A 19,737-nucleotide genomic window follows, 5' to 3' on the forward strand; every position below is an offset into this window, starting at 1 on the left:
GAAGGACAAACAGTGAAGCGTGTGCCGCTAGCCCCAGACAGACAGCAGCACTGTTTTAGCGGGTGGATATGGTTCTAAATCTACACGAGTCAATCTCACTGATCAAACTGAAAGCAAGTCGACTGGGGAGAGACTGGAATACCACCCAGCTGTACTCCAGGGCAAAATCTTCAGGTAGTAAACTGTCATGGAAGTGAGAATATGAAAATGCTGGCACTGTGGAGGAAGTGATGTGTTTTGTCTTAGGCCAGACACCGTGGGGCATAGATTTCATGGAGCTGATGCAGGCCCTACTGATTTCCAGGCTATGCTGAGTCAGGGGGCCCCGCCTGGCACACAGCCTTCATTCACAAAATGCCCAGTGGCTAGGCCTGAGTTTGCCTTATGTGCTTCTGTGTTGCATCCTTTCTAAAAATGAGACATCTCTTCATTCCCATTGAGGTGACTGACCTTTTGCAATACAGTCAATAAGGAAAAAAAAAATTGTTAAATAATAAGCTATCCTTAACAAGGATTGAGACCTAAAAAAATTGAAAACTAAAGAAAATAATTTCAGATTATCCAGAAGACATCAATTAGTACTCTACTTTCATAGATTTTATGACTATTCTTTACTCCACCCAAATGATGACCACTTGCCTTAATGGCCTCAGGAGTTGTTATATGGGGTCCATAAAATGTTGCTGGTGTTCCCTGGCAGTGTTGGTGATCAAGATCATTGGCTGACAGAATTTGCACTGGAAACAGACATGTCAATTAGTCTAATTAATTCACTGGTGTAATTAATTATTTAACACATCTAATTAACTAACACTTTCACCTGCCAGAACCAGAGGTAAATGCCAGACTGGAACTTGATAGTCCTCCTCATTATACCCTAAAAAAATGTTTAGAGATACATCATGAAATAACAAATACAAGTGTGACACCCACTCACCCAGAGGTGGGTGGTGGGTATGTTGAGTCTCAAAATTGCCAGTGGCTGTGGAGAAAGGGCAGCAGGTGGACCACTTTGAGGTGGGCCATGGGGGAAGAAACATAGGTTTTATTATAAACAAGAAACTGGACCCATTTTCCTAAGTTACACAAGCAACACACAGGTTCAGGCTTATTTTGCCTCAAAGTTGTCAATACTTTGGGGATTTTTGGATACCTTTGTAACAAATGTCTATTTGGTAGTAGCAGTAGCAAGATTTAGAGTGCTGGATTAGTTCCCTATTCTCTTTTCTTCTCATTCTGTAAATTTTAGCTAGCCAAAATGGACTGAAGGAAGCCAGCTTAGAATTCAAGGGGTTTGTCCAAAGTGACTATCACCAAGAAGAGGAATATCTTCTAACAGTTAAGATATTTACATTTGATTCTTCACTGTGATGCACATCCTTACAGAGAAATTCATAGACATTATGAAATGCCTTGTATCTGCTACTGTTTCTACGTTTGTGAACATTTTAAGCTCTGGTTTGCTTGCAAGCCAAGAGACGCATGTTCTTAAAGCTCTTACCAGCATAGAACTTTAGCTCATTGCCATGGAAGCTGAGAAAAAAAGAGAGAGAAAACAGGATGAAGTTTCTTTAAAGTCTTCTAGATTTTTCCCTCCCCAAATTATACAGTAAGAAGCAGCTGAAAAGCAGTGAATTTATGGATTTCTTAAAAGAGACTCTCTATTTTCTGAAAACGTTAGGCCTTATTTTGTTATTCTACTTGGATTGACCTCCAACAGCTGCTTCATTGGATTTTATGGGCAGCCTAGGGTTTAGTGTAATGAAGCCCCAGGAAACAGATTTTGTTTAATTATCAGAGCTTCTGTGTGAATTTGAATGGGCAGAGTTCGGATGAAGAGGCATTCTGAGGTCACGACTTTTATGTTTTTCTTACTTGTGAACTCAGAATCAAAACAAGTTGGCGAGGGGTAGGATGGGGTGAGAAAATAAAATGTTCAGGAACCGAAAGTTCTCACATGTACTGGACACACTTTTGAGACAATGTGGTGGAGTTATTATGGAAACCAATGAAGGACTTGGATTTATATAAAGTTGTCCAAAAGTACATTGGTGTGCCACACCAGACCCTTGCTGGGGCCAAGGTCAGAATGAGGGGAAAGTGCACTGGTCAACAGTTAACAAACTAGCCAACCTGGTCGATGAGATAGGATGCCACACCTTCAAAGGGGCCTATCTTCTTAGGGAAGTGTTTCTTGGAAAGCTGGACTATAGTATAAAAGGCCATGTCAAAGAATATTTTTCTGAATTGGTAAGGGAGTTTGAATGCTAAGAGGAAAGTTCCATTAGTGATTTTAGAAGAAAACATAGACTTTAAGGGAGGGTTTTATTCTAACTTGGATTGAACTATTATGATTACCCTATAATTTAATAGCAACTTACCATATATTTATTTCCTGACATTAACTTGAGAGTGACTATCCACACAGTACAAAGTATGGCTTCAATTTTACCTGCTTCCAATAAATCCATGGGATCTGACAGGAATAAATATGTTGGGTAAGTAATTTCAATTTTTTTATTTATTTTGATCAGATGGATGTTCTTTGGATTTTATATTAAATGTTCAAGAGATAGAACCTCTACAAAGTTTCTTAAGTTACTTAAATTTCTTAAGTTTACAGTGAGTTGGAACAGAGCTCACAATACAAAGCAAAATAAATACAATGCAAATCTTCTTTAATGACATTTTCATTTCTTGGTTCTTTGAGGAATTTGATTCATCTAAGAAAGTGAGGCAATCTGCCAATTATATCTCAATTATTTTAAAAGTGAAATAAGCTCTGGCTGGTGTGACTCAGTGGATTGAGTACTGGCCTGTGAACCAAAAGGTGGCTGCTTGGATTCCCAGTCAGGGCACATGCCCATGTTGCTGGCCAGATCCCCGGTTGAGGTCACATAAGAGGCAACTGATTTTGATGTATTTCTTACATCGATATTTCTCTCCCTCTCTTTCTCCCTCCCTTCCCCCCTTCTCTAAAAATAAATAAATAAAATCTTTTAAAAATGTGAATTTTAAAAAAGAAACCATGCAAAAGATTAACTAACTTGCATGAGCGAACAAATTCAAAGTTCAGCCTGGAGTTCAGACTTTAATTCCAGGACCATGGGCTGAAATGTCTGAGAAATAATTAAAGGGGCCTCCAGTGCCTCAGGGAGATTTAACTGTGTTGCAGCATATTACAAAGTGATTTCATATGCTTTGTGATAGACTTTACATAGAATTCACTTCTAAAATACCATGTATGTTATTCATCTCAGGAGTGGACATAAATCTGCTAAAGCTGTCTGCAAATTTAGCTCCAATTCTTGTCCCAAGTTCACAGAACATAATAGAGCATTAATCTTCAGGAGGCTTAAGGAATTTTTGTGCGTTTGCTCTCATTGGCTGAGTGGTATCAGATGCCTTGCTGAAAGCCTCCATCATGTCACTGTTGCAGAGAGTATTCCACCTACCCAATCTGAACAGAGCATCCTTCTATCATGTTCATTTGTTCAGGGAAATCAAGGAAAAAGACAAGGAAAAATTATGAAGAGGAAGGTAATGCTAAAAAGAAAAAACCTTTTTGGCCGTCTCTTTTCTCTGGTTAATACTGACCATGTTGTGTCACAGTTTGCTAAAAGACTATTCCCAACACCACCTTTTGGCCCACGTTTTAGAAAAAGGAAAGAAAATGAAACACAAGATTGAGAAAAAAAACAGTGCATGTAGCCTATTTAGTAAACATTTTGTGTTTTGGAAAGATTGATATATTGTAGTTGTCAGATTCATACTGGATCGAATTTGGCATAATATCTTAAAGGAGTCTTTGCTAAATGATAGAGGGATCATCTTAGAAGTGCTTTTGATGAGCCCGAAGGGATACAAATCTTCTACAGACATGCCCTCTTCCCCCCTATTTTCTGACCAAGGGATCATTAGCTATTGAAACAGATCATCAAGGAAAACTAAAGAATATCTCCTAATGAATTAATACGAGTATTGTAATTAATACGAGAGAATATAGTGAATGGTTTGAGAATTTCTTTTGGAAGACAGGAAAGCTGGAGTCCATCAGCGATATTAAATATATAAAGGCCTGTATCTCCTTGACAATCTGAATCAGAATTTCTAGGTGTGGGGCTCAGGTACCAGCACTTTGTAAAGCACCCCAGGTGATTCTGATATGGAGTCAGGGTTTTGAATCACTGGGGTAGATGAAGGACACTCTTTTCTAGAGTAAGGATTTATAGATTCAGTTGGGAATCCAAAGAAAAATCTCTAGAGAGGAAAAGCAGTTTTGGCAGAGTCAAGCAAAGTATAAGAGCAGTTGGAAGAGAAAGTGGATGGCAGTGTTTCTCAAGCTTTAATGGGCACAGAAATTGCACAAGAGTTGTTTAAAAGACAGATTTTGATTCAGTAGGTTTAGGGTGGGGCCTGAGATTTTGCATTTCTAACAAGTTTCCATGGCAATGCTGCTGGTTTATTGACCACATTTTTTCCTACAAGGGATTACTGGTAAATGTCCTCTTGCCCCTCACCAGGAGAAGAAAGGAGGGGTCCTTTTGCTTTGGGGCTTTGAGGCTTGTTCTGAAGTAGGAAAGTTTACTAACAGCATGGAATACTTTATTTTTGAAATCCACCATGATCCACTGACTAATTAAGAATCTGTTACCCTAAATGTTTTTGAGGAGAAAATTAATAGTATTCTGTTCCACTTACTGAACAGTCCAATTTAATTCAACAAATATAATTTCTTAAGACTTGGGGATTAAAAAAAGATATATGAGACAGCTTGCATGAGGAAATTCACAATTTTTCTGGGGAGACAGAAAATTAGCACTTGAAATCTTATCTCTCAGCCTAGGTGTGAATTAAATGCTTTAGGTGCACAGTAGTAGATGGGAATTCATCTGGACTGGGGAGGGAAGATGCTTGGGAAAGCCTTCCTGGAGGAGGTGATATTTGAATTTGACGTTGAACAGTGAATAGGATTCTGATCCATGAACAATGGAGGGAAAGGGGAAGGGTGTTTCAGGAACAAAGTCCTCAAGAGGGATTCTCAATTTTGATTGGCCTGGAAAGATCATCTGGGAAGATTGAAAAAATACTTTGAGAGTCTAAATTCGCTGGGGCCTCGGCACCAATGTTTTTAAACTATTTTTTAATGGTTGGAGATCACTGGAAATAGAGAAAAATATAAAAGTTTTGTTAAGATGTTTAGAGGGAAGTGGAAGGAACATAGAGCAAAGAAGTCAGGCAGCTCTTGGCAAAGATGACTTGACCCACTGTGGTATGACAGATAATTTATCGCTAATAATTAAAGTAGTATATAATCACTACTGTAATAACCAAAGACAATCAATTCACTATCTTGCCTCATTTTACTGAGTGAGAGGAAGGGTAGTAGCCCAACTAGGCTCATACATTCCTGAGAGCAATCTTGCAAAGCAGTTATTATTTTCACTATACCCATAGTACAGATGAGGAAACTTTCAACAAGCAAAGATAAAATTACTTAGCCAAAGTTGCACAATTTGCGTGTGTGTGTGTGTGTGTGTGCGTGTGCGTGTGTGTACACACTAAATGAACTGGTAGTGGAACCCAGACAATCTGACTACAGATCCCAGTAGCTTATGTTACACAGCCTCCCATGCAGAGAAATAAAATGACCACTAGGGCCAGACAGAACTGGATAGAACAGAGGGTTTTGTAATCTACTGATTGTAAAATCTTGCATAAATTTCTCAACTTCTGTAAGCCTTGGCTCCTTCATTTGTACTTTGGATTAGTTAGTATTGCTTACCTAATAGAACGGTTATGGGATTGAATGATGTAATACATTTATTACATGTTGTTTTTATGGCAGTGTGCAGTCTTCGTGCTTAAGGCTATGCATATGTGTGCAGAAAATATTAGCCATTATTATTATTGGTGTTGTTTTTATTATAATATAATAATATTTGCTTCTCAGTAAATCATTTAATCCTAAATGTCCAGTGTTTGGACTAGTGATTATCATAAGTGTAGACAGATATCTTTTCTCTTTTGCATGACTTTTCTCTAAATTTCTTTACATCTTCTTCATATTATTTTTCCCAGAAAAAGATTTGTTCATGTTAAAAATCCTTACCTGGATTCTATGGATGAAGACATTCTCTATCACTTGGATTTAGGAACAAAAACACACAACCTACCGGCAATGTTCGGAGATGTAAAGGTAAAAAAACATTTCGAACTTGAGGGAAAAAGAAATGTTTTTCTTCTGCTGATATATCTAATTTTCCCAACACAAACTTTACCCAGTCAGTTAGCAAAATGTCAGAGGTCCCACTAGGAACTGAAGTCATTCTCATTCTCTGAAACAATTTAGAATTGTGTATATCTTGAACAATCATTTCCACCCCAACAAGACATAAAGGTTCTCAAACTAAATTTAATACAGACATGATTATTTGGCTGCTCTGGTTCTTAGAGATAAATACAATTTCATTGACAATACTGCTGGGTGCTGAGAATTCATTACAATTCAGTTCACTGTTTAACATCTGCATTTGGAGCAGAACTTCACTAATTCACATTTTATTAAAGCACACCATAGCTCAACAAAATTAACAATGCTATCTTAAAAATAAACAGTATTCAATATCTCATGTTATTAAGATTTTTGTTATTTCATAAGAAATGTTATAAGAAAATTCTTTATAGAATACTGCTAGGGAAATTGTACTTCTCTAGTATTTACTTTGTCATATATACATAATACATGATATACATGATATATATATGTGATTATGTTTATAATAAAAGTAGCTCATGTCCATTATTTAAGATTGAAAAAAAAATTTTTTTAAACCCAATCATTTTTAAAAATACACCTAAACACCCCTACCATCTAAACATGGACAACAACCTATTTTCTTTTCTTCCAATCCTTTTTAATAAATAGATTTTTAAATAATGAGAATTATATAACTTTGCATCCTGAATTTTTCACTTAACTTTATATCATTACCATTTTCCCAATATTATGACGTTTTCTTTGAAATACATTGTTTATGGATGTCAGTGGCTGCCCCACACATTATATATTCTACTTTCTATTTTTATGTAAAAATATCTTCTATTATAAGCAGCACTAAAATGGATATTTTTGGACCTAAAGATTTTTTACATTTAAATCTATTTGCTTAGGATGATTCATAGAAACACTCAAAAGGAATAAACTTTTTAAAGAATTTTTGTTTTCCAAAAGGCCTATACGTATTCACAGCCCCACCAGGAGAGAGTTGTGCAGTTTTCATCTAACTTTTATTCACTTCTTTATCAATTACAAACACAAAAAAACAAAAAAGCTTTTATATCCAGTCTCACTTAATCTTTATATTAGTTCTTTTAGGTGGGGTTAGCAAATATTTATTTACATTCTCCATAAAACAAGGAAATTGAGTTCTGGAAAGCAAGGGAAGTTAACAAGGTCCAACATACAGTGGCAGAGCTAGGACTTGGAGCTCACTTTACCTACGTGGATTTTTAGAGTCACAGTAACTGAGAATAGTCCATTAATAGGGAATGGGCATTGGAAAAAGGGGAGGAAGATGAGAAGGAGGTTAGAAGGATAAGAAGGAGGAGAGGGAGGAGATGGGGGAGGAGGAGGAAGGAAAGAGAGAGAGAGAAAAGGAGAGGGGGAGAGAGAGGGAAAAGAGGGGAGAGAGGGGGAAGGGAGCGAGGGAGGGAGGGAGGAAGGAAGGAAAGAGAAAGGAAGGGATAAAGAGAAGAAATCAATCTATGTTGTTCTTTAACAGTGGGAGCTACATCGCTCTCATCTCTCCTAGGGCACAATGCGGGAGGGTGTGGGCTGATTTGACAGGACTCTCCCCTTCCTTTCCCCAAGACCCTCCACGCTGCCGCCCCCTGTTTTGTAGCGGCCTCTCTCCATATTGGCTTCATCTTCTCAATGTCACCTCTCTCCTCACTGATGTTTCTGATGTTTCTGCTCCAAGAGTCATTGAAAATGCTGTCTCTGTTATTCATTAACCAGACTTTACCTGAATTCAAATGTTAAGTTTGAAGTTCATACCTCACAATGATGTTCCCAGGACCTTTATCTGGGGGTAACTCCATTATTTAAGATTGAAAAAAATATTTTTAAAAACCCAATAATTCTTAAAAATACACCTAAACACCCCTACCATCTAAACATAGATTCATTATAATTAATAAACTGGAAAGACTCAGGATATGTTTTTAAGACAGAAAGTCTTCTATTATCTACATTTCTAGTGCTTTCCATGAATTAGACTCTGTATTAGGCACAGGTACATGGTACATTATTTGAACCCCGTGAAAACTAAGGTATTTGTTATTATCCCCATTGTACAGATGAGAAAACTGAGGTTCAAACATATATATATATAAAATGTTACAACTTATCTGTACATGTTATAAATATGGTATAGCAGTACATCTGCATATCTGTACCTATATTTATATTTATCTATATCTATCATCTATCCTTCTATATATGTAATAGGCCTAACACAGAGGGGAAGTGAAAGAGCTGGGACTGAACCTTAGGGCTTCTCTGATGAAAAAAGTAATGGCTCTTCTTTATTTGAAAGAAAAAGAACACTACATTTTGGTACTCCAAGTGTCAGTTTCTGGGAAATCACTGCAATGGAAATCTTTGTTTCAGACATGAAAATAGAAGGACTCACACATATCTCCCATACACACACACGTGCGCGCACACACACACATGTACAGAGGCAGAGTTACCTCATCTTGGTTACAATCCCAGAAATCAGGCCTTAATCTCTCTACTTGACTAAATTTTCATCAGCACTATTCTCACACTCTGCCATAACCACTATCCCTCCTTATCCACTATGTACCTGGTGGAAACCTCTTCTGTTGATTCTCTTTTGAATAAAAAAGGATGCTCTGGTTTAGAACCTATTTTGTCCTACCAGAGAGCAACTCTATTGATTGGACCATTTGGATGGATAACAGGCAAAAGTGTGTGTGTGTGTGTGTGTGTGTGTGTGTGTGTGTGTGGCTTGAGAAGTAGGTCATGCAGTTCAAATAATTAGAACTTGCTGTTTGACCATTCTTTTAGAGGTAGCAGGTAAAGCCTGCTTTATATTCAGAGGTGTTTTCTTAGAAACTTGCCTTTTTTCAGCCACATTGTTATTTTTGAATGAGAACATGCTGGGTTCAGTTTCTTGATTCCTTGAATCCCAGGGCAGCAATTCTAGCTAAGAAGAGAGGCCATAAGCTACCAGCGCCTGAACACTCAGCCTTGTCTTCACAGAGATGATCATCATTATTAACAGCATTATTTTCTAAGGAAAGGAGAACTCCGGATGTGTAAAATTTAAGGCTTAAAGATTTTGACAATAATTCCTATTTTTTTACCTACCACATTTTTAAAGTTTTTTGCTAGCCAGTACCTCGAAATATCAGTGGTTTAGCACAACATAAGTTTATTTCTTATTTACATTGAGTACAAGGTGGGTGTTCCCAGTTGATGGGTGGCTTTCCTCCAACTGGTGATTCAAGGACCCAGGCTCTTTCCATCTCGGTGCTCTGTCACATTTGAGGAGTGGCTTGCAAAGTTTTCCAGAGAGTCAACACCTGTCCAGCAGACAGGAGAAGACAATCTGCAGGATCACCGATGGGGCATTTCTATGGGCTAGGACAGGAAGTGGCACCCATCACCTCTGCTCACATTCTAGTGGCTGGAATGCAGCCATATGGCCTTATCTCATTGGAGAGGAGGTTGGGAAGCTCAGTTTAGTTGTGTGCCCAGAAAGAAGGAGAAACAGCTTTGGTGAACAGATAATCAGACTTTGTTGTACTCACTGGAATGAATCAAGCAATTAAAAAATACAATGGAAGAGCATTAGAAGTTATTTACTCAAACTCAACATTCAAATATGTCTTTTATAAAATTACTGACATATCCTCCAGTCTCTCGCTAGAAATTTCAAGTAACATGAAAAAGAATTACCATATAACACTCTGTAATATGCATTTTAAAAATGCTTATACTTCTTTGTAAATATACAACATACATAAACTGCAATAGGACCAGGTTAATACAACATGGCAAAGGTAAGTCTTTTAAGATAGTAGGCACATTTGAAAGTGATTTAATTCTGGCAATACATAGCAGAGTCCTTAACACATTTTTTGTAATACTGCAGGCTCTTTCCCAATGCACTTTTATCTTCTTTGATAAAACCAGACAAATGGTAATTTTGTTTAGAACATAAATCACAGTAAGTGTCACATAAGGTCAGTGTTGCTTGGTGGTCCTCAGCCACATTTTACTTCTCATTAAAGCAGCCAGACTTAAAATTGTGTCTAGAGGTGATACTTAGTAAGTCTGATTTAAGAGTAAGGCTTCAAAAATAAAAATGCTTCTGTCTATACCTACCATCTTTATGTCACCAGAAATATCCAGAAATTCCTGTTGATTACAGCGATACCTAGAGTTCACAGAATTCAAACTGTAAGCTATTCTAGTATCTGTTTTTGTTTTATGGTCAATATAAATAGTTGTCATTTATATTCACTGGCACCACAAAATGAGATTATTTTCAAACTACTGTAGTTTGTAAAAAGGAAGACAAAACAAAGCAAAACCCTCTTTGTACTCAGATCTTGAACTAAGTCTTAATTGTCCATACCAATAGAGAGAAAAATTTCATAAGTAATCAATAATAGTTTAAAAATTCATTTTAGACCATGGTCTTACTCTCTCTGCTACCTGGCCTGTATGGCTGACTTCCAATGTAGTTCATTACCAACTTTAAGTAACCCCATCAGGGAAACTTTTCAGAAGCCACAGGAAAGACAGTAATGAGGGTAGAAGAGAAGTAGAGAGGCTGGATAAAAGGATAATTATGTCTCATAATTGAAAATGAGTGTGGCATAGGAATTATTGCTAAATGGGAACAGAATGCACCATGAAATCAGACCACTGAGCAGTGACAGTAAATCATTTGTGAGTGGGGGTGCCATTGTACAAGTTCAGTGAGGTATTTCCTTAGCCAGATATTCCCTCCCTGTGTGGGACCTCACCAGCAGCCCTTCTGATCCTCCACCCAGTGCTGCCCACAACAGTCGGTCACCACCAACTGCCTTTCGTTACTGGATTTGAATAAACTTCATTTCTACTGAATTCCGCAATACAGAAACAATACACAAGCTCAAAAGCAACACCAGGAAATTGCTACATGAGCTGACAAATAGTATTGTAGTTACCGTTTGCTGAATGCTCAGACCATGCCTGGCTTTGTGCCATGTCCTCTGCCATCGTCAATCCTGTTTTATCCTCACAAACGCACCCGAAGGGTACTGTGGTTTTCTACTTTGGAGATGATGATCCGAGGCACGTAGAGATTACGTCTGTAACACTAGCAAGTTACTTAATCAGTGATGGGGTTGGGGTGCAAAGCCAGATTTATCCCAAAGGGCAGGCCCTTAACCACTGTGTTGCCTTACCTCTGACTGAGCTTCCTCAGACTGTGCGCCTCACCGATTAGCTTAGGTTCCCTAATGGCTTTGCGCCCCACGCCTTTCTGCGGCTGTGCGTCCTCAGGCCTCTGACATCTGCTGCCACTCACCCTCCGCACTGCTGGCCCTGGCACTCCCCAGGCTGGCTGCTCACCCATGCTGCTGTTAGCCACTCGGGCCTCTCTGACAGGCACCTCCCCGCCCCTGGGGCCGATGGACCCTGATGGGCTCTTGCACAAGAAACTCCCAGACAATTTTATGACCATATTTTATTAGATTTGACTCTCTTGACTACAATACTTATTGCAATTTCAGAGATGTTAAAATGTGAACAAAAGAAAGCGAAAACAAATTATTGGAGTTGATGAAATACTGTATGAGATTTTAAATCCACAACAAGGCTTGCTCCATGAAAATTTCTCCTGAGTGAGAGGTTGGGAAAGTTTTGATGTGATTAATTTTTTAAAACTTTAAGTTAACATAACACATTTTACAATAACAACTTATGATTGGGAACGTAGGGTGACAAAACATATGTCAACCTCACAGTTCTCCTTTTGTTCTCATGTTGCTTACTTTTAATGTGCTTGGTATGTACATACTAAGCATATAGCCTGTTAATGCCCAACAATAGCCTTGCTGATATCAGCTAAGAGCTGGTTGATGTTCACTGTGAACTAAAACACCAGCAAACACCAGCTGGACTAAAAGCAACAGTTAATTTGATTTTGCGATGATCTTTTTCTTTACTAATGAAGCACATCACACTTTGTGTCTGGTTGCCTTATTTACAGGTAAATGATGCAAATTAGTTAACTCATGAACATAACCCATAACATCCACACATACTCTTAAGTCAATTAATGAAAAATAAAATAAAAACATGTCTAATGTCAAAAGCTGACCCTCAGTTTTTATCCCAGTCATTAAAGCAGGTCATTGTCTATTTTTGTTAACAGTTTGTCTGCGTTGGTGGGAGCCCCAAGAGAATGAGAGCGTTTGCACTGTTCATGCAGAAGGAGCTCGGGCTGGAGGGAAGCGGGGAGGACGTGGAGGACCTCTGCGCTGGGACCGATAGATACTGCATGTACAAAACCGGGCCCGTGCTGGCCGTCAGCGTAAGTGCTCCGTGGCTGCCCGCCGGCGGTCACCGCAAACTCGCAGAAAAAGAGGGGGCTTCTGAAGGCACGAATTTTTTTCCCTCCTGCTTTGTCTTCTCCCACAATTAAATTAAGTTTCCAGGTGTGACATTCACTGTAGGAAAAAGCCCCAGGGGCAGAACATTGCATTCCAGTGTCCCTTTGGTTTATTAGTTGCCACTTAGCCACTGAACACATGAACAAGGGCGCATGACAGCAGTGACATGGATTTACTATTTCATTTGGTATGGTGTGGGAAGGGACAGATTTACATGGCAGCCGAATTTATATTTCCTCGAAATCGAGTCGATCTTGAGAAAAAGCTCTCCTTCAAAGGCTCACTGTCAACAACCCAGGGAGGAGATGAAAAATAGCTGTGCCCTGACATCCCAGTGCACCGCGCCATGGCCTGCTGCCGCGCCATGGCCTGCTGCCGTGCTTGATGGTGAGGGCTGAGCCCAGTTCAGCTGGCAGGGAGATGCTTCTCTCTGATCCTCACAGATGGACACATCTATCAGCATGTCATATAGGCGTCAGTTAGAGCTGACTTACCGTTTCCTCAGCTTTCGCAAAGTCATAATGATTATGTAAATGTATCTGAGGGCTGTTAACTTGTAATGAAGAAAGAAACTATGTCCTGTGCATGTGTCAGTTTGTGTAATGACTTTCTCTTTTCTCTCGACAGCATGGCATGGGGATTCCCTCCATGTCTATCATGCTTCATGAACTTATCAAATTACTGCATCACGCCCAGTGCTCTGATGTTACCATCATCAGAATTGGTACATCAGGGGGAATAGGTGAGATGCTTGATTTCTAGTATTATATCATAGCAATTGTCCCATACAGAATAGTTGCAAATATACATCAACATATTCAGAGCCCAGCAGAAAACCAGATGGGCTAAAAAGTGTCAGGCGGCTAGGCTTGAGGACATTTAAAGACATTGAAATTTAAAGAAATTAAAAAAGATATTTCATTTTTATCTTCCTTCTTTCTCTCCATGGAAACCTGGAGTGAGAGATCCTGCCAACCTGTTGCCCACATAAACTTAGGTGTTCTTAAGGGAAAGAGTGAAAGAATTGCTAGGAAATATATTTTGAGGATAAGAGTAAGTTTTGAGGGTTACAGTAAATTTTGAGGTGTTAAGAGTTTATAAGTGACAGAAATAAGTGCTTTCAATCACTGATAATTGCCTTTTTTGTCAGCTAAGTAAGCAGACCTCATAGCTTTTAGGAAAATATTGCTTTAAGCACATGCTGATGACTACATCCATTTCCTTGGCTGTGTTTTTTCCTCACCAACACGCCAGAATAGACCAAATAACTTTTAGGGAAGGACCAACTGATGCTTCCTAAGGTTTTTCCTAAGCTTCCCTTCTCCCTACTTCCTACCTGGTCAGGCAGCTGGTCAGGGGCCTTGCTTATGCTTCCATATTGATCTGAGGTCAAGTTATAAGGAAGCCTTCTTTTTCAGCCTTTTCTTCCAGAGCAGATCTTGTGAGGGAGTGATTGTACTCTGTCACCAAATGCAAATATAGACAGAGCATTGTAACTGGAAGAGTTTGGTTGACAGAGTGACTGGACTGAATGGGAACAATAAAAAAGGCTCAGATTTTTGTCGTAGAACTACACGTTTTTGGAGTAAGAATGGACCTTCAGAAATCCTCAAACTAAAAAACTGGAGAAGTGACTTGTCCAACATCACAGAGCTACATGATTCACTAAAAACAGACATGTTTGAAAAGATTAAGCACCTTCCAAAGCTGTAGTACAGGAATAAAGTCCACCCAAGGCTCTCACAGATGAAATTAAAAAAAAAAAAAAAGACATCTGTGGATGTACATCCAGAGAGAGGAGAATGTTAGCAATCATTGCTAGATTTGGCATCCTTCTGGATACCCTTCTTTTGGCTTTGGAAATAACTAACACATATAAATATTGGGAAGGCATCATTTTCATATTCACATTTTCAACTTTGTTCTCAGTCATTTTCCTGTTCTTAGGGCATAATGGATAATTCAAGGAGCCACTTGTTTGACTTAATTAAAAAATATCTGACCCACCAAAGGTCTATCATCAGAGCTCATCTTGGGTCCCTTGGTGAATCTCCTAAATTAACCCCATGTTGATCAATCTTAGAATTTATAAAAACCCAGAAGGATATGGCTGTGTTCTATAAAGGGCCCGAGAGTGAATATTTAAGGCCTTGTAGGCCATGTTGTTTTTTACTGCAACTTCTAGCCTCTGCCATTGTAGTATGGAAGCAACTACAGGTATGTAATGAGTGATCATGGCTGTGATCCAATAAAACTTTTCTTTGGCTCATGGATTGTAGTTTGCAGATATTTGCCCTATGGTATCTCTATGGAAGCATTCACTCACTCAACAAATCCTTACAGAGTATCTACAATGTAATAGGCATAATGCTAGACCTGGGGAGACAATAGTGAAAATGCTCTTGTCTTTATAGAGCTTATGTTTAATCAGGGCATAGGCAAACACATGAGTAATTATAAAAAGTAAGATGAATGTTAGAATAGTCTAGGGCACTATCATCATATGTTCCCTTATTTTGGCTCTAAAAAGAAATCAGCATGGGTCAAACACTAGGTCAAATGCTGGGCCTGGGGAAATTTAATTTAACAACTGTGTTGCCTTATCATTTTCCTCCTTCATGGATTCAGACCTTTTAGGAAGTAACTTAAGCCTGCTCCTGAAGCATGAGTTGGTGTTAGTCTGATGAAAAGTTGTGGGGGAGGACAAAAGAACATTCCAGGCAGGGAGAATAACCGTTGGGAGAAGATGGTTGCTCAAGCCCCTGTGACTTGATTTACTAAGTCCCATGAGCAAGCCAGACTCTGTAGCAGTGGAAGGTCAGCGAAGTGGCCTAATTTGCATGGTGTTGGAGAGGGGAGGAGGGATGAATGTGATAAGAATCAGAAGGAAGAGAGGATAGAGATGCAAAGAAATTATAGTAATCAAGGAGTTGCAGAGAAGATTAGCTATCAAGTAGTCACATCACTTTGTGAAAGCTACTTGCTGGCAGGCTCATTTAGTCCCGACATAATTTATTCAGATTTGAGCTGGAAGGCCAATACTAATTTGCATGTCCAAGAGTCATGTTTGTCTTGGAATCTGAACCCCATCACATTGTAAATGTGAATCTGGAAAGACAGCAAATGTAAATGCCTCTTCTGAATGCTATTATTTAATTGCACTTGGAAAAAAATAATTTAAAGGATGAAAAGAAGGAGAATCATTAGAAACTAGCATTAATTAATCTTTGGCAGAATAGATTACATACTATATGTCAAAAGTAACCACTTATTTATTTCTGCATTACAGGGATCGCACCGGGGTCTGTTGTAATAACAGATACAGCTGTGGACTCCTTCTTTAAGCCCAGATTTGAGCAGGTAATCTTGGACAACATTGTCACCCGAAATACTGAACTTGACAAGGAACTGGCTGAGGAACTGTTCAACTGCAGCAAAGAAATTCCCAACTTCCCAGCTCTCATTGGACATACAATGTGTACCTATGATTTTTATGAAGGTGAGAAGAATTTATAAATCATGAAATCAATTCTTTGTTATTCAAACATAATTTATAGCAAAAATTCATTTTTGAAATTAATAGTAGGGAATTAAAAGGAACTGAAATGGCCTTTTTAACTTCCAAAAGCATAGGAACATAAGGACATAATAAGCAAACCTATAGTAAGTATATATTGAGAGCAGGTTCAGTCCTCCAAGAACAATTGAACAGTAACATGCAATTAATGATGTTAGCAAAATCTTATCTCTGTTATGCTTTCAATTTCAACTCTGGGAGAAGGTGAATAGGCTGATTCTATGTTCCTGCCATTTTGAGGTACAATCACATATACCTCAAAAGGGATCTGGTACTCAGAGAAGAGTGGGGCCCAGAAAATGGGAAGAAATATTTAGGAGAAGAATTCCAAAGGGATGGATGATATCAGAATGATCCTTTTTCTCTCAGCAATGATTGAAGTGTTCTCAAATCAAGTTGAGGGACAAATTGAAGGCAACTGTTAAGTATATTTTGCTACAAGGGGTGAGGGGCCAAGAGAAAAAGTGTCAAGATCAGACCCTGCTCATTCCAGAAGAAAGAGTCGAATCAGGGATGGTACCATTACTTGGAGGGCATTCTAGAAATACTGTTGTGTTGTAGTATGTTCATCAAACTACATATTATTTTATTTTAAATCTTTTTTCTCCTTTGGACCAAACAGACTATTATATTAAAAAATTTTGTGAATCTTTATTGCAAACTTTATTTTTTCTTTTAAAAATATTATATTTTATTAATTATGCTATTATGGTTGTCCCAATTTTTCCTCCTTTGCCCTCCTCCACCCAGCACCCCTGCAACTCCCTTATGCAGTCCTCACCCCATTGGCCATGTCCATGGGTCCTGCATATATGTTCTTTGGCTACTCCATTTCCTATTCTGTACTTTATGTCCCCGTGTTGTTCTGTAACTACCAAACTTTTTTTTGTACTTTTTAATCCCTTCACTCTTTTCACTCAGTTCCCCCCATGGCCCTCCAATATGGCAACAATTAAAATGTTCTCTACATCTTCAATTCTATTTCTGTTCTGCTTGTTTGTTTATTTTGCTTTTTAGATTCAACTGTTGATAGATATGTATTTACTGTCATTTTATGGTTCATATTTTTTATTTTCTTTTGCTTCTTCTTAAAGAAGGCTCTTTAATATTTCATGTAATGCTAGTTTGGTGGTAATATACCCCTTTAGTTTTTTCTTCTCTGGGAAGTTCTTCATGGGTCCTTCGATTCTAAATGATAGCTCTGCTGGGTAGAATAATCTTGGTTGTCAGTCCTTGCTTGCCATAACTTTGAATATTTCTTGCCAATCCCTTCTGGCCTACAGAGTTTCTTTAGAGAAATCAGCTGACAGTCCTATGGGGGTTTCCTTGTAGGAAATTAACTGCTTGTCTCTTCTGCTTTTAAGATTCTCTTTGTCTTTAACTTTTGGCATTTTAATTAGGATGTGTTTTGGGATGGACTTTTTTGGGTTCATCTTGTTTGGGACTCTCTGTACTTCCTGAACTTGTATGTATATTTCATTCACCAAGCTAGGGAAGTTTTCTTTCATTATTTTTTTCAAATAGGTTTCCAATTTCTTGTTCCCGCTCTTCTCTTTCTAGCAGCCCCATGATACAAATGTTGGTATGCTTGAAGTTGTCCCAGAAGCTCCTTACACTATCCTCATTTATTTAGATTCTTTTTTCTTCTTGTTGTTCTGATTGGTTGTTTTTGACTTCCTTATATTCCAAATCACTGATCTGATTCTCAGCTTCATCCACTCTACTATTGATTTCCTATAAACTGTTCTTCATTTCAATTATTGCATCCTTTATTTCTAACTGGTTCTCTTTCATTTTTAAGTTATATATGGAGATAGGCTATAATATCTATAAATGTTATTTCAAGTTAGTAACATTTTATTTTATGACATATGTATTATAGAATGGGGAGCATGTTGGGTCTGATAGGGTTGAAACTCTCTGTCATAAACCCCTTGCCTCTTTGTTGGGATGGGTTTTAGCCAGAGCTTGCACAGGACAACCTGTTGGAATCAGTGTTTCCTTTGGCCTTCATAGAATTTTTAAAATATGAATTCTTTTGCCAACATTTATAATTTCTTGAAATTTCACATGAAAATCCATAGCTTTGGACTTTTGAAATAACATAGCATTAAAAAATATAAAATACATGGCAGCCTGGCCAGCCCCAGCCTGCATCCCGGGGTACATTCAATGAAGGTGAGGTGAGGCTGCTCCTGGACCACCCAGGCCTCATTGACAATACCTGCTTGGCTTCTGGACCTCTGCGCTTGAATTGGCTTAAATAACGTTCTATTAGAGGTGTTGGCAGGAAGCCCTAAGGAGGAAGGAACAAGGAGAAGCAGATAGCTAGAGTGGGAATAACCGAAAAGATAAAAAGAAAGGAAAGGAAACAAATAATGGATGGTGACAGAGTCCTAGTGGCCTCCCTGCTTCAGTCCAGGCCATGCTTGGGAATGGGGTCTGTCTCCAGTGCCTGCAGGGTGGATGAGGAGTTAGAGCATCAGACATTTTTTCTACTGCCTTCTAGGCCCACTGGTTGACACAGGGTGAAATTAAGTGACAATGAACACTGAGAGCAGCCTAGAAGGGAAAAGGTGATCACAACGGGGTGGCAGACAGCCTGAGAGCTGTGTGGCAGAGAAGAAGGTGGGCAGATGGAATGTCTGTTTTTGGTCACCACTGTCACCATGGGCAGATGGAGAGTTGCAATGTCTGAACCATTGTCCTGCTCCTCAAGCAGCTCAGAACATAGTGAGGTTTGAACTCTCTTCTTCTCTGCTAACACCTGGCCCTGGGCCACTGCCCAGTCATGGGCACCACCTGAGATTTTCCTCAAAGGGCAGGTCTCTCAGTGACCCTCAAGTTCAAAGTTTTCTCTTTGAAAGGAACAAGTAATCTCTGGGGTGATAATTTGGCACTGCGTGAATATCCTGTAACTCAACTGTCTTTTATGCAATGATTTTAGCATAGGTGGCAAAATGATGTTTTTTCTAATTCCGTTATCCCTGAGCACAGTCCTGGCTGCTGTGGCCACTCAATGGTTACTTGCCTCAGAGCTGGGACGCTCAGCACCATGGAGACAACTCTCTGCATAGGAGACTCTCAAGTCAGGCACAGCCTTGCTCCTGGTCCAATGATAGGAAGACGCGCATGTCAGTATTTGTCCTGCCTGGCTTGGAGGCCTGAGAGGTCAAGTCAGCTGCAGAGCACTCTCCCAGACAGCAAGCCTCCTAATGATGTCTTTGCCACTGTGAAAGGATTTCAAGTTGCTAAATGTTCTCCATTCTCTTTCAGGCCAGGGGCGACTAGATGGAGCATTGTGCAGCTTTTCCCGAGAAAAAAAGGTAGATTACCTGAAGAGAGCATATAAAGCTGGTGTCAGGAATATTGAGATGGAATCTACAGTGTTTGCAGCCATGTGTAGGCTTTGTGGCCTAAAAGGTAAGTCTTTTATGAATGCCTAGAGTAAAAGGCTCTTC

The 19,737-nt window shown here is 39.0% G+C and overlaps 1 protein-coding gene across 1 annotated transcript in view; it reads left to right on the forward strand.

Annotated features, from left to right (window-relative positions):
- The first annotated feature begins 2,028 nt into the window (after positions 1-2,028).
- UPP2 (uridine phosphorylase 2) overlaps positions 2,029-19,737 on the forward strand; it is a 28,382-nt gene continuing 10,673 nt past the window's right edge. Inside the window, exons 1-6 of the mRNA XM_054562697.1 lie at positions 2,029-2,498; positions 6,082-6,199; positions 12,462-12,620; positions 13,327-13,441; positions 15,989-16,198; positions 19,553-19,699. Of these exons, the coding sequence (XP_054418672.1) occupies positions 2,437-2,498; positions 6,082-6,199; positions 12,462-12,620; positions 13,327-13,441; positions 15,989-16,198; positions 19,553-19,699 (811 nt within the window). The 5' untranslated portion in view covers positions 2,029-2,436. The remainder of the gene's footprint in view (positions 2,499-6,081; positions 6,200-12,461; positions 12,621-13,326; positions 13,442-15,988; positions 16,199-19,552; positions 19,700-19,737) is intronic.

Source organism: Pteronotus mesoamericanus, unplaced genomic scaffold (assembly GCF_021234165.1).
Source record: "Pteronotus mesoamericanus isolate MK-2021 breed Mesoamerican mustached bat unplaced genomic scaffold, CSHL_Meso_final scaffold_651, whole genome shotgun sequence".
In the NCBI taxonomy this organism is placed as follows: domain Eukaryota; kingdom Metazoa; phylum Chordata; class Mammalia; order Chiroptera; family Mormoopidae; genus Pteronotus; species Pteronotus mesoamericanus.